At 44.6% G+C, this 15,600-nt stretch overlaps 1 protein-coding gene across 2 annotated transcripts in view; it reads right to left on the reverse strand.

Annotated features, from left to right (window-relative positions):
* The window catches only part of IGF1R (insulin like growth factor 1 receptor), a 312,032-nt gene that overhangs the window by 51,017 nt on the left and 245,415 nt on the right, over positions 1-15,600 (reverse strand). For both annotated transcript variants that reach the window (XM_059912583.1, XM_059912582.1), the window contains exons 3-5: positions 14,733-15,045; positions 10,821-10,969; positions 7,930-8,074 (exon numbers count right to left, since the gene is read on the reverse strand). In XM_059912583.1, coding sequence (XP_059768566.1) covers positions 7,930-8,074; positions 10,821-10,969; positions 14,733-15,045 — 607 coding nt within the window. The remainder of the gene's footprint in view (positions 1-7,929; positions 8,075-10,820; positions 10,970-14,732; positions 15,046-15,600) is intronic.

Genomic DNA, 15,600 nt, shown 5'->3' on the forward strand with positions numbered 1-15,600 from the left:
GCAGGTCTGGGTAGGCTGAGAATCTGCATTTTTAACCAGTGCCCAGGTGATGCTGGGACCACACTTGGAGAAGCACTGGTCTAACAGATGCTGGGCACCACCGAGGGGCTGGGGGTCCAAAGCCGACCAAGTCAGACATCGGTCCTGCTCCCAGTGGGTGGACACAGAATCAGCAGACCCAGCTGCTTCTGAAGGAGAGGTGGGGGGACAGCCAGCACCGGCAACCACTAGCACTGGCCACCCAGAGACAAACCCATACCCGGGGAGGCAAGAGAGCAGACAGCTCCAGCTTGGGGTCTGGAGAAAGAGCCTTGCAGGTCCTTTCTGTTCTGGGTCCGTTGGTAAACCAGGCAGGCAGGGTCACAGATGCCATCTGAGTCCTCTGTGCTGACAGGTCTGCTCCCCACAGACCTCAGACCCTTCTGCCCCTCCTATTCCCCAGCCTGTTTCCTTCTGGGGCTCACTCAAGCACCTTCTACAAAACTGAGTCTAAGAACTGGTGCCACATTTTGAGCTATTTCTAGGACCCACTCAGGGATCCAACACATAAATAGTAGAGAAGAAAGGATCCCAACCTTCTTCCCAGAGCCGGGACAGCCCAGACAGAAGCCCAGAGACCTCCTCTGCCCCGGGTGGTGTCCACTGGGCACCCCTGTGCATCCGGTGAGGTTCACTTACACCCGGACCAGGACCTCTACCAGGACTCTACCCGCCGGTCAGTCCACAGCCTGAGTCTCACTCATCGAGAGCAAAGCAAAAGCTATGGTTCCAGTGCTGTGAAGCCCACCTGTACATTTCCCCGGGAATTCATGAGGCATTCAGAGACAGGGGTCCAAGACTAGCAACGCCATTTATGAGCTGTACAGCCACAGGCAGGTCACTCAGTGCTTTCTGTAGCTCCGTTTACTCATTTATTGGACAACAAGGGGCACAAACAGTGTCATATGAGCTCCCTGTCGGTTTTAAGGGCCCAGGACGAGTTACTGAGCTGAGGTGGGATCTGCTCCCCCAGCCTGAAGCCCAGCCCCTCCACGAGCACCGGGTCCCGTCCGCGCAGGTGCTGGGGGTGGGGGTGGGGATCCTGCCCACACAGGGGCACAATGAGCCAATAAGTCCAGAGGCAGCACCTCAGAAACCAAGCCAGACTCCTCAGAAACCCATCTGAGGCCTCGACACATTCACGGCCACCAAACCAGGTGACAAAAACTGGCAAGTCAACAAATCCTTTCCTTTCAGCAAGAGCTCACTCCCCAACATCTGCTGGAAAAGGAATGTAAGACATTGTCCAAAGGAATCTAGACTTGGGCTACGTACCACAAGGCCATGTGTGCAGGAGGAGGGTGGCATGGGATGTGGAAGGTGGGATCCACAGTGCCCCCCCATCTGCTCCCTCACTGCCAGGCTGCAGGTGATGCTGCCGGGAGAAGGGGTGTCCGCAGAGTTACAACCGGAGGAGGGGTTCACAGGTGGAGGCAGATGCCTCCTATCATAGGCCACTCTTGCCCTCGGAATACTCCCAGCTCTGAAGGACACTGCGGCATCAACACGAACCCCGTGAGTCTGGCTGCTCCCAGGTTCCCAAGTAGGCCACATGGGACAAAATCTCCTTGTTGGTGCAGAAAGCTCTGGGCCGGGAGTAAAGGCCAATTACCCAGGTCAAATTGCTGACTCAACCTAGGACGAGGCTTTTATTTTAGTAAACTAATTTCACTAGCAGAGAACATAACCGCACCGAAAATACCTTCTGAACAAAACATGCTTCTCCCCAGGGGAGGGAGCATGAATTATAAATCAGGAATTTGACAAATGAATGGCAGGCACACTGAAATTCTGTGTATGTGACTAATCACTTTGAAAAGCAAGATTATCTTTTTACAGTAAACATAAACATTTTTTTACAACACCGAGAAGGCCTGGAGCCAGGATACCAATATCAATAAAACCCGGGCATTATGGAGCTTGTGTAAGCGACAGAAAAATAAAAGTGAAACCCTCATCACAATGATAATCAAGCCATTCACGAGCTGCCTGTCAATATTGCTCTTGTTTTCCCAACCCCAGCTGGAGGCCCGGCTGCCCACACATTCCTTCCATGATCAGGTGAGGATTAAGAGCCGGTAAAAGGCAGAAACTTGTCTGCATATCTTCAACACACACATATACACACACTTAGATTTTATTGTTTCCTAAAGGAAATGCCTGTTTAAGTCAATTATTCTGTAAATGTGATTTCCTTATTGTTTCTAAGCTGACTGCCTTTACATTCAAAACATATTTAAAAAAATGATCTGTTTATTCTTCTGTCCCTTACACAGGCTCCGGTGGTGCCTGGGTTTTATCTATATTGGTATCCTGGCCCCAGCTCTCTTCAAGGTTGCAAAAAATGTTTGTTTCTATGCTTGGGTGGGCCCCATCTGCCAAAATGTAGACCAATGTGGGAGGTTATCTCCTTGAGGACATCTATATATTATCTACATCAATATTCTAAACGCCCAGCACATACTATACACCTAACTGTTTTATTTATGGCTCCAGTCTCAGGGCTGTCCTACTTCTGAGTTGTCAACACCACCACCTCCCCGCCTGCTCGAATGAAGGGCAGGAAGGATTGGGAAGCAAAGGAAGGCAAAGTGCTGGGGATTCGAGTGGTACTTAGAAGACAGCCCCGGGTCCAGGGCTCGGACCACTGCACGTGGGAATCCAAAGATCGGGGTGGAGCGTCATCTCCACTCTCACTAAGCAATAACTCTAGGCAAGGTATTTCTTTGGCTTCTCCCCACCTGGTACAGATGGGGCTGAGGGTGGGGTCTCCAGCGCATGGGGGCAGAAAGGGACATTCCCCCCTTTCCAAACTTTGTTGACAAATTGGAAAAAAAAAAATCATTAGTCCCTTTCATTTCTCAGAGAAAAAACCATGGCCTCTTTCGGGTGGTCCCTCGGGGGCATCAGAACCCAGCACATGGGGGCTTGTCTCCGGCAGCCGAGCCATCTGCAACTGATGCAGGATTTGGTCTTTTCACATATGCTGCCTCCAACCTGTCTGCAACGGATTGCTTTATACCACGTCCAATCTCCCCCAAAGTTCAATATTTACACCAGCCTCGGAGGTTCAGCAAGGGTGGGAATTTATATTCAAGTGGCACTAGGCACCAAACAGATACTCCGAAAATGTTTCCTCTTTGAGGGTTTTAAAAACAGCTTTACTGAGGTATAATTTATCTACCAAAAAAATTCACTCATTATAAGTGTACAGTTCCAGAAGCTTCAGTAAATTCATACAGGTGTCCAACCATCACCACGATGCAGCTTCAGAACATTACGTCACGCCGAAGTTCTTCATTCCCGATGGTGGTCAATCTCCAATTCCATCCCCAGCTCTTTACTGATCTGCTTTCTGCCGCCATAGTTTTGCCTTTTCTACAAAGCACATATTAATGGAATCACAAAATGTGTAGCCTTTTGTGTCTGGCTTTTTTTCACTTAGCCTAATGTTTCTGAGGTTCACTCATGTTGTTACATTATTGTTGGGCAGTAATTGTGCCACATTTTATTTATCCATTTATCTGCTGATGGACATTTGGATTGTTTCCAGTGGGGTGTTTTGGTGGTGGTGGGGGTTGGTATCATGAATAACACTGCTATGAGCAATCACATACAAGTCTTTTGTGGACATGTTTTCATTTCTCTTGGGTAGATACTGGGGTAGAGCCTGGAACTGCTGAGTCACGTGTCTGAGTGTATATTTTTTGGAAGTCTGGAAGAAGTGTTAAAGTACAGCCATGTTGCGACCTAATCTTAGAGTTGCAAGAAGGCAGAATAAAGCACAAAGTGTTGCAAAGTCAAGTGGCGGGAACATGAGCCGAGAAGCCTAACTGCATCCAAGAATTCCAATTCTTATAACCCACCACCTCCATCTACTCTTATTCTTTTCAGGGCAACAATCCTTGATGGCACCAACAAATCTGAAATTTTAATTCATTTATCTGATGTATCACAAAATACGGTTGTTCAAATAAGGGAATTTTTTCAGAGAACAGAAATATTCTCTTTCTTATTCAAGGGCTTAAAAATTAGCCATTTCATAGGAATCTTGTACATGTGTATTCCAAAATCCATTTCCTTCCAAAATAGCACAACCTTGATCTTAGGTTAGGTTAGGTCTAAGGTTATTACTCCAGAAACACATCACCTTACACAGAGTAATGTCCTCAAGGAAGCCTTGGCCATCCGAATTCTTCTGGACAAACTGAAGACTGCCTATGTTGTCCGGCCCCTTTCTCCAGAGACCAGCAGCCCTGCTGTCTGTTCCGATGTGATTTTGCCTATGTCTGTCCCCAGCCTGGACATCAAATTCCAGAATCAGCTCACTCTGAGTGAGGACTAAGAGGTCTACTCCAGGTAACGTTCTTGAATTTCATACTCTGGACTTGACTCCGTGGTCTGGGCTACTCAGGAGACATTTGGAGATGGGTCTCAGTTCCAGTTTGGAAAGCTAAGGGTGACACATACAAAGGATCTCTGTACTACAAATTTGTCTGTTCTTCATCAAAACAAAAGGCTACAAAACTTTCTTCCCACTGAACCAAATGGAAGCACTTACTTATATTCTCATTGGTTATGAGAGGTACAAGAAAAATCATACTTTAAGGAACAGTGTGACAAGAAAATATTTAGGCAAAAAAATCAAAGGGCTTTGGGGATATGCTTCTGAGAAGAAGGAATAAAGGGGTAAAACAGTGGTTTCCAATCTTTGCTGCACATTGAAATTACCTGGGAATCTTTTGAAAAGCAATATGCTTGGATCCCACCCCCAAACATTTTGACTGAATTGGGACAGAGTGCAACTTGGGCATCAGGATGTCTTAAAAGCCCCCAGATGATTCTAATGTATAGCAAAGTGTGGGAACCCGTGGGGTAAAAGTCATCTTGGCTTACACCAAAAGCACACTCAAGTGAAATGTTCTACTGACACTCCGGTAACACAAAAGCCCTGAAAAGGTTCCACAGCCTATCCAAATTATAACCTCCACAAGTGGGTGCATAACAGCTTACGTAATTCTAATACCACCTACCTCTCCAGTATTATTTGCCAAACAGGTCCCAGGATGCCTCGACTCGTTGCCTTTGCTGCTGCCGCCCTGTCCTGAAATGCCTTTCTTTACCCTCTGCTTGCTGTTTCTGGAAACCCTCCAAGGCCCATCTCAAAAGCCACCTCTTCTCAGAAGCCTGTCTGATCTTCTTCTTCTTTTGTTTTTGTTTTGTTTTTTTTTTAAGGTTTTTTTGATGTGGACCATTTTTAAAGTCTTTATTGAACCTGTTACAATATTGCTTCTGTTTTATGTTTTGGTTTCTTGGCCAGGAGGCATGTGGGACCTTGGCTCCCTGACAAGGGATTGAAGCCGCGCCCCCTGCATTGGAAGGCAAAGCCTTAACCACTGGACTGCCAGGGAAGTCCCCTGTCTGATCTTCTTAATCAGATACCTGACTCTTTTTTCATGCCCATGGCATGTGTCTTTTCTTTCCCTGTAGCACTCTGCAAGTTCTGCTCGGCACTGCTGGCATTTATCTATTTATCATCTACCTTTCTTCTCTTCCTCCCTCTCACTCTTCCCTTTTTTTTCTTTTTTTTTTCAGGTTTGAGCAGAAGACTGTCTCTTTTTATAGCTCATTTTGCATTCTTCTTAAAAATTTATTTATTTTTATTGAAGTATAGTTGACGTACAATATTATATAAGTTTCATGTGTACACATAGTGATTCACAATTTTTAAAGGTTATATTCCATTTATAGTTATAAAATATCGGCTATGTTCCCTGTGTTGTACAATATATCCTTGTAGCTTATTTATTTTATATGTAATAGTTTGTACCTCTTAATCCCCTACTCCTAAATTGCCCCTCCCTCCTTCCCTCTCCCCACTGGTAACCACTAGTTTGTTCTCTGTATCTGTGTGACTCTTCCCTTCTTACAGGAGTGAGAGGAGTAGGCAAAGGGGCTGGACCTAACCCTCTTCCTAAATCTGAGGAATACAGAATTGAGTTGTTGCTACTGGTCACACCTGATACAAAGCCAGCAAGGGTATTCATCACAAGCAAGGATGGCCCATACATTTTGGGTCATGGGTGAGGAAGGCAGCTGAGAGAACACAGCTCCCATCAAGAGAGGCAAGGTTCTCAAACTGTATCTAAAGAGACAGCCTCCAAACAATGGCAGGCAGGAATCCAAGGCTAGAAGCCCAGCATCCTCAGAGCTACAAGGGCTACTAACCAGCAGCAGGTTCACCATTGCCCTTCCCTGACATCTAAAGTACTATCAGCAGGGCAGGGGCCTGAAGCTTAGCTGAGCTTGGAAGTGGCCCAAACACCTAAGCAATGACATACATCTGTAAGAAGACCCCACTGGGACTTTGGGTTTTACACATGATTCAGATAATGAGAAATACATCATAAATATTCTTGCAAATAAAAATCACACTTGAATTTTCAGCTACACTCAAGTGCATAACACTTTTAGTTAACACACAACTGAAAGGTAATCACATCATGTAATAATTCCTAATAAAATTAATTAAAATCTCCTGTTAGCTTTCCCCTCTATGTATATCACTTGCTCAGCCTGGAGAAAAAAAAAAAGAATGTGTATCCTCAAGCAGCAGGAAAACTTGCAGGTACCAATATGCCAAAGCAAAAGTGCTTACCAACACCAGGGTTTCCAGAAACACAAACCTACTTGGAGGAAAAAAATAAAAGAACTGTGCTAAATTCATTTTAAAATTTAATACAACCAACAGTAACCCCATCACCTCAAATTGGCAGAGCCTCGGCTTGCCATGTCGGTGACCTGGGGCACTTGGGCTGGGCACAGTGGCAGCCTCCTTGGATTCACCAAAAGGAAGACATTTTTCTAAAGAATCAGTGTTCCCAGCGGGGAGGACAGTGTGCTTTTCAAGGATGGAATGAAGAGCTGCCCTCTCTCTTTAGCTATATCAGATGATGGAATTTTAAGAATTTAAGACTGACCAAGAGTGTGTCTGAGAAAAAGCAGGAAGGCTGTAAGGAAACCCTTATGCGGTAACTTTATCCAGTCAGGGCACATAAATCAGCAAGGACAACCTTTCTCATGACCTTCCCACCTCTTGCTTTCCTAAATTATTTCCCCAAATTCTCTTTAGAAGGAATTAACTCATTTATGGATGTCTCCTTTTATTTCAAAGCATTAGCTTAAAGCCAGGCAAGAGCTGTATTTAAAGGGGGGTCGGTGAAGAGAAGCATGTACGCAAAGGAACACCTGGGCTAAGTGCTGGAGAGAAATTGTGCGTGCAGGAAGCACCCGCTTTTACTCCTCCTCTGGTGAAAGGCCTCCGCTAGTTTAAAACCCTTACCACAAAGCACGTCTCTGCAGAAGGCAAAAATTCTATCAGTAGCACAAATCCTACAAGCTGATCAATAGAAACAATTCTGTGAATCAAGATTTCTTTGTAACAAAATGAACTGTTCATATGCCTCCAAATCTCTGATGTTCTGATACATCTGAAAAGATGGAATGGCTTTTACATAGTGGACTACAGCACCCTGAGGCAGATAAGGGACCCATAAATGATGATTTCATGGAGAGGTAAGCACTTTAGACCCACTCCCAGTGCTTTTGGCAGAAAGAGCCCCTACTGCAGCCCCATCTGCTGCTTTGCTGGCCACAGTCAGACACGTAACCCTGGATGGGTCACAACCCAGTCCTGAGGATGGAGAATTGTGACTACACGAGACCCCATGTGAGGAGGTGGGTCCTCACTCAGGGCGCCCACACTGCTGTCATTTTCACTTCTTCTTTTTAATGAGAAAGGGCTCTTCCCTTAGAAACACAGAACTTTAAAATGCAGGTTGCTTACTCTGTGGTGGGAGAATGTCAGCCCGTGAAATTTGGAGCACTTACCCCTCTAGCTGCTCCTCTCCTAGGATCTGGCGAAGGTTCTTCAGGAAGGACAAGGAGACCAAGGCATGGGAGTGGCGGATCTTCACGTAGCCCGTCACGACCTCGATGAGTCCCATGAAGTTCTCCAGTTCCGAAGCGATGTTGTCTACGGTAAGGGGGACCGTGTTACTGAGCATTCACTAAGCGTGAGCGGGGCGGACACACTTGGTTTCTCGCAAACACGTGTGGAGAGCAATTCAGTGCGGGTCTTGTTTTCACGGTGCCACTGAGGTGCTCGGGCATCACAGGACCCTTGTCCCTTGTCAAAAATGCGTTTCCCTAAGCTTGGCTTTCAACACCCTCGCCTGGGATGGGGCCCCCAAGGCCAGGGAAGGGGAGTTTCTAGAAGGCTGGGTACTGCAGCTCCCAGGCTGATTAACAGAATGTAATATCATAAACACCAGACTGCCAATTAGCTAAGGCGGGCACATCTAGGGAACTTCTTTAATATGCTCTGTCAACAGACAGTGCTGCCTCCAAAGTACAAGGGCATGACTAAATAAACAACATTTCCTCGGTCTCATTAGGAACTGCCTCTGCCGCATTTCTAGTTCCTAAGATACAGGGATCTATATTTAAAGCTTCCATCTTACTAAGACTGGAAGAAAATGCACCAAAACATTAACAATGGTTATCGGCAGGTAATTTTTAAAAATTCAGTTCTATGCTTCTACGTTTTCTGTAATGCACATTCATAATCCTCACAGATATAAAATAGTTGGGAACATCGTTGCTAATAGATGTGTAAAAATGACAAGATGTATAAAGGTGTATTTCCTTTAATTTTGTAGCCTATTTTTTTCTCATAGTAAATAAAAAACATAAACTTCAGTTCAACTTATGCCAAAATTATAACACATACCATAATGAACTGGGTATGGTTCAACTAACAGAATTTTACTGTGTATGATTTGTGAAGGCTTAGTTGATAAAAGGTTCTATTTTGCTTTCAATTGATAAACATCAAAGAATAAGTGTACTGTCCTCCAGGGTAACACCCTACATTTATGTACAGCTTGATGGTTTTCCAAGAGAAATGAAGGAGAAATTCAAGTTGTAAAGACTAGCGGTTGCCTGCAGTTGATGTTTCAAGGAAAAGATCCTGAATTTTAAATGTGGGGCGGGGGACTTCCCTGGTGGTGCAGTGGTTAAGAATCCGCCTGCCAATGCAGGGGACACGGGTTCAAGCCCTGGTCCGGGAAGATCCCACATGCCACAGAGCAACTAAGCCCGTGCACCACAACTACTGAGCCTGCACTCTAGAGCCCGCGAGCCACAACTACTGAGGCTGCATGCCATGACTACTAAAGTCCATGCGCCTAGAGCCCGCGCTCCGCAACGAGAAGCCACTGCAATGAGAGAAGCCTGCGCACCACAACAAAGACCCAATGCAGCCAATAAATAAATAAATAAATAAAATAAACAAAAAATAAAATTAAAATAAATCCTCACAGTCAAAATCTGAAAGATTTATTTAAAAATAAATAAATAAATAAACGTGGGGCAGGACTGATGCCTTCTAGTCAAGGCTGAGGAAGGACCTTTCCAATGAGATGTGTAACCGATCTCCTGTGGTGGCTATAAACCGGAAGGCACATTGCATCATCACGCGCAAATATGTACCAATTCCTCCTCAAATTATACTTCTCCATGGATTTAATTCATGGATTAAATTTTTATCTTGAGGATAGGAATATAAGAAAAAAAGAAAGGTGAGCCATTTAAAGGATATGTTCTAGGGAATGAGGAAATCTCTTTTAAAAATTAAGAAATCTAGTAAGTGCAAAAAGAATAAAACTTCAGAATACCATGAAAGTAAGAAAATTCTAGCTCTGTGGAAACAAAGTTATCTCTTGTTGTAGAGGAGTGAAAGGTGTTGTGAAAATCAAGGGCTATCCAAAAATTCAAAAGAACTAAGCAGAAAACTTGTTGCTGCCATCTCTAAACCATAAGAATAGAGCTCACTCATTGTACAAATGGTATTAAGGAAAAGTAAATGCACAGAATAAATAAGTCATTTTTGCCCCTCAAACTATAAAAAAAAAGAAAAAAATTTCTTCACAAAAGGAATTAGAAAAAAATTCCTTTCAACCTCAACTCCTTCTTATTATAATTCTCCTAGTTTACAAAATTATCAGTACCTTCACCAAGTGGTTCCAGTGGTGAAGAATTTAAGGCACCGTTACTAGAAGCCCTTCTCAATTACAGATCAGAACTGAAAGTATCACCAAATAAGTCAACAGGAAATGCTTCACACAAATGCAATTACCAGGAACGCCATCTACTGCAAATAATGGGGATCCTGTAGAGGGTGAGATGGAAGCTTTAAATGCATGATGACATACATATACTTTTATCTCTTTTGGTTCTCAGAAATAAATTTGGAGATCAGCCACTTTTGGACTTAATAAAATTTTAAAGTGATATCATTAAACTCTTCCCTGGCTCAGTATCTTCAATATATCCAAGTAACCAAGACTCTTTGGACTTAAAGCTCTGCGGACTTGGCTCCGGCTGGAGACTGCTGAGTCATACCTTTGATCCATCGGTCTCTTCTGGGGTTTGTACGTGTTGGGATGTGTGTATCCTGCGTAAGATGCGACTTAAGAAAGATGAGGGATGACCCTCTGAAGAAATAAATTCTGTGCCAATGGCTAAAAATCAGATGGCCTTTCAATCTGTTTTTTATCTCTGAGGGAAACTCAAAGGAGGGGCATTGAGCATGAGGCTTACGCACCATGTTGTTTTTCTAGGCCCATATTTTAGTTGTGAGTCATGGATGAGTAGGAAAAGCATCAACAAAAGAAAACCAAGAGATCTGGCCCTCTCTTCCAGGGAGATGGAACACTTACTGCCGCGTCGGATATTAATGAGTAGATTGCCCTTGAAGATGGTGCATCCTTGGAGCATCTGAGCAGAAGTGACAGAATCAATGGTCTTTGTCTTCTTTTCTTCCTCACACACTTTGGGACAAGGGCCTTCGCAAGGGATGCAGTACATGCTGTTGAAAATAAACCAACCCAAAACACAGAGAGTTGAGTCTGTCTTTTGCATTAAAAAAAATCGTAAAGATATGCTTTTATTCTAGGTGTCTTTACAGTCCACATTACAAAAAGCAACTGGTGGAAGCATTCAAGTGGTCACACTGTTTCTCATCCCCAAGCCTACCCAGGATAAGCCACTCAAATTGCAACCGAAAGGAGAAACTGCCTACAAAGGAAAAGCGTGCTGCCTGTTTCCAGACAAAACACATGATACACCCTTGAGGCATGTGTGTATCATAGGCTGGGACTGGTGAGCCAGCTGGTCCCATGTGGGAGAAACAGCCTTGCAGAAAGAAAGCACCAGGGGCTCCCAAGAAGAACAGAAGTGTTCTCTGATGTTGTGGCCCCTGCTGGCACACCCTGGAGGAGCCATGGGGAGAGTGGACAGGGACAGCAAAGGGACGGCAGAGTCTCTGCCACTAACAGGAATCTAACTCCTTCAGCCAGTGGTCCAGCAAAGTCCAATGAGGGATTCCAAAAGGCATGTGCTATATAGCACAGATCCATTCTTTTCTTGCTAAAGCACAACTGAAATAATTTCTGGACAGTATTTGGCAGAAACTTGTAAATTGATCCAAATGTTGTTTTCGTTGCATACACAATAAAAACAAGGAACTTCCATTACTTTGTAATGAGCTCCTATTTCACGTGGCAATCTTGAACATGCCACAAACCACCAACAGTCAGGGACCAGTGAGTGACACTGGCACTTTTCCTGCTTACCTACCCTTATTTAGGAAACAGTGGACAAAACACTAATCCAGCTGCTGAACCACAGAAAGTTGGGTCAATTTCCAAACAAATAAATGATACAACATTATGGGATGTGTGTGTAATAGGACAGTGAATTGGAGAGCCACTTTATTTACATGATGGTTCTTGAATGATCGTTCAAACTTCATGAAGTGAAAAACAGTCATGAAAACAGTGTAAGTTATAGCTCTTAGCATTAAGTAACCCCCCCACCCCGAACCTTACTGCATATTTAAGGCAAAGATGAAGGGTTTTGTTTAAAAGCTTATAGATAAATAAAATTTCCCTACTGTTTTCTTATTTCATGTTGGGAGAACAGGAGGCAAGGTTTCCAAAGGAACTGGGCCAACCATAGCAACGGAGGTTTCTCCCTTCTCTAACATCAGACTCAACATGCTCACTTCTAGAGTAGGTAGCAGCTTTTCTTCAGTACTCTTTGTTGGTCTTTTATTGCTTCTAATTTACCTACAAACCAGATAATGCCCCACCTCCCTTTTAAAAAACTTTTTATTTTGAAATAATTATAGACACACAGAAAGTTGCAAAAATAGTACAGAAATGTTCTGCGTACCCTTCACCTGGTTCCCCCAATGGTTCCATCTTACCTAATGATAATGCAATATCAACACCAAGAAACTAACACAGGTACAATGCCTGCATATACTTCCATGGCATCTTATCACCTGTGTAATCACCACAACCAGCTAGCCCATCACCACAAACATCTCCCTTGTGCTACCCGTACCGTCACCCTGCCCCCACACCTCTAACTCATGGCAACCACTGATCTCTTCTCCATCTCTATTATGTTGTTATTTTGAGAATGTTATGTAAATGCAATCATATGGTGTGTGACCTTGTGAGATTGGCTTTTTCCACACAGCATAATGTCCTTGAGATCCATCCATGTTGTGTGTGTTTGAATGGTTTGTTTCTTTATACTGTTGATTGATATTCCATGGTGTGACGGATCACGGTTTGCTTAGCTGTTTACCTATTGTGGAGCATCTGTGCTGTTTCCAGTTTTTGGCTGTTACAAATGAAGCTGCTACAAATAACTGTGTACCTGTTTTTGTGGGAACCTAAGTTTTCATTTCTCTGTGATAAATGTTCAGGAGTGTAACTTCTGGGTTGTAGGTTAACTGTAGGTTTAGTTCCCCCTGACATTTTATTCAAATAGCAATTTCTGAACCAAACACCTTTCTTAAAATGTCTAGGAATCATCCAGCACTTAAAAAAAAATGTTTTTCTAAGAAAGTGCTCTGATTACATGTTGATAGTTTAAGCATCCTCAAATCCATTCTGGTACAGAGAGGGTATACACAGTATTAAAAAATAAATATTTTAAAGTAAGTGTCAAATAGGCCTTAAAGGCTGAGAGGGGGATTTATTAGTTCTTGACGGCATTTTATTTTAAAGTGTAAAAGGGAGATCTGTAGCTTTGAACAGACTGTAAGCATTGGTAGGAAAAATAACAGCTCAATTCTTTGAAGAATGAATTACAGTAGAAGAAACTGTCACAGTGCACAGCACACCCCACTTTGCCCGCTACTCTGGCAGCTGCAGATGACTGAATGCCTCCAGACACCACAGGAAACACACCCAAAAGGCAAAGAAGTTATGACCCAAGGCCATGCACCAGCTGCCTCGTCTTGGCCCCCACCCCTGGGGAGGAACTGTGGCTGAGCCTTAACTGGGTTCCAGGCACTGCCCAGGGTACTGGCAAAGCCTTTTTAAGTTCTAGGGCTGCCAATAAAATGTGAGTAAAATGTGACAGACTTATTTTGGGTGGAATATGTATACTCTCCAGTTCACTGGCACCCTTGGCACATTTACCATTTTAAAGTATTTAAAGTAACTTTTACTATAATAATGGTTACAGAAATGATGACAGGTAGAAAGCTCTACATTTAATTTTATGAAATAATGTGAGCTTTACCTTTGATTTGAAGTTAAGCCTAAGGAAGGAGCAACATCTCCAAATATTACACCAGAAACAGATTCCCCTTTACCAAGACTTGCTTGATGAGGTTTGCAGAAACAGAAGGGAAGTTACACGTTATACTCAAAATGAATGTTTCCTTTTCCAATGGTATTTTATATTTGTAGAATAGTTTTATTTTGAAGAACCTCGAAACGTAAGGATCCTCTGGTGCTGATCATGAAGTAGGCATTTAGTCCATTACAACAGAACTACTCTCTCCTGAGAGTTCTCTGCTCTGCTCCAGAGGAGGGAACAGCATCCCCAAATCTCTAGTCTCCTCTTGCTTCCAGGGTTATAGTCCTGTATTTTGTAACAATTCTGGCATTGCTTTTTCAAAAACTTAAAACCAATGACAAATTCACAGAAGTCCAGCTGGCATGCACGAGAGGGATGCTGTTTGCCGTAAGGAACTTCTTTGCTTCCCAAGAGAAGTCTCAATGTTCAGGAAGCAAAATGAGAGAGACAGAGAAAACTGAGGGAGGGTGAAGGGTGCGTGTGTGTGTAAGAGGTGCTGATGGAACACACTGCTTGCTCGTAGCGGCAGCTAGCTCAGGCAGGACGGGAGCCAGTGCTAAGAGACTTTGGAGGCCTGCTCACTGCCTTAAGGATGCTGGTGGGCTTGCCGTGTCTTCCTTCCCGCACTCCCAAAGCCTTCACTGGTCTAGTGTTGAGTAGCATTGGGGGTGAGAAAACCTCAACCTACAGTCTCCCGCACCGGCCTGCTGCTGGGGTGGCAGCCCTGCATGTGCACAGGGGGTCAGTGACCTCCGGGGACCTGAGCCCACAAATCAGGTACTTAATTCCAAACGGCCAGGCAGTAGGCTTTCAAACCAAAAAAACTCCCCATCGCTCTTAGAGTCATCAGAAGCTGAAGTTATACCAGCCCTCTGCGGTGGCCCCTCTCCCTTAACCTCCCCAGGGTCCCACCCGGACGGAGCCACTGGCAGCACCAACCTTTCTGCCCCCCGGGCCCCAACACTGACCTCTGGCTGCCGTTGCGGATGAAGCCCGACGGGCACTCCTGCATGCACTCGCCGTCGTGGATCACGAAGCCCTCGGAATCGCTGCTCTCAGCGTTGGGGATGTTGGCGCAGAAGTCACGGTCCACGCAACGCCAGCCCTCGAAGCGGTAGGTGTTGGGCGGGCAGCTGGGCACACAGACACCGGCATAGTAGTAGTGGCGGCAGGCCACGCAGGCCGTGTCGTTGTCGGGAGCGCTGCAGCTGCCCAGGCACTCGGGGTGGCAGCACTCGTGGTTCTCCGTGCACGCCCGCTTCCCGCACGCGCTCGGGCACACTGTGGGTGACAGGCAGGGTGTGAGGTCGGCTGAGAGCCAGATCGCTCCACCTGGCACAATCCAACCCACCAACCACACACGCGATCCCCAAATGGAACGTCACTGGGCGTTGGACTTGAATCAACAGTATTACATATTGAGAATTTCATTAAGGCAGGGAGCAAATACTCTGTGTTTGGAGTCAGGTGAGCAGGGTTTAATATCTAGCCTCTCCTATTTGACTATGTTTGGTCTTGGAGGAGTCCTTACCATCTTTGACCTTGATCCTCTCTTTTCTCATCTACAGAATGGGGTAATAATACCCATCTTGGAAGGTTACCTGTGGCATGCGTGACACCGTGGAAGTCCTATGTGGACAATACAGTTTATTATTACCTTAGAAGGCATTATATGCGCTACTTAATCTGCATTTTGTGTATGTTCCTTATTGAAATATCTTGAAAAGCCTTAGTGTGCAGAAATGCTCATTTATTTTTGAAATGATTAAGCTAGAATATGCTAAAGATGATACCATTCAGGCTGACAAAATAGCTTTAGAAAAGTTTGTGCATGCT

This window comes from Balaenoptera ricei, chromosome 2 (genome assembly GCF_028023285.1).
Source record: "Balaenoptera ricei isolate mBalRic1 chromosome 2, mBalRic1.hap2, whole genome shotgun sequence".
Lineage (NCBI taxonomy): Eukaryota > Metazoa > Chordata > Mammalia > Artiodactyla > Balaenopteridae > Balaenoptera > Balaenoptera ricei.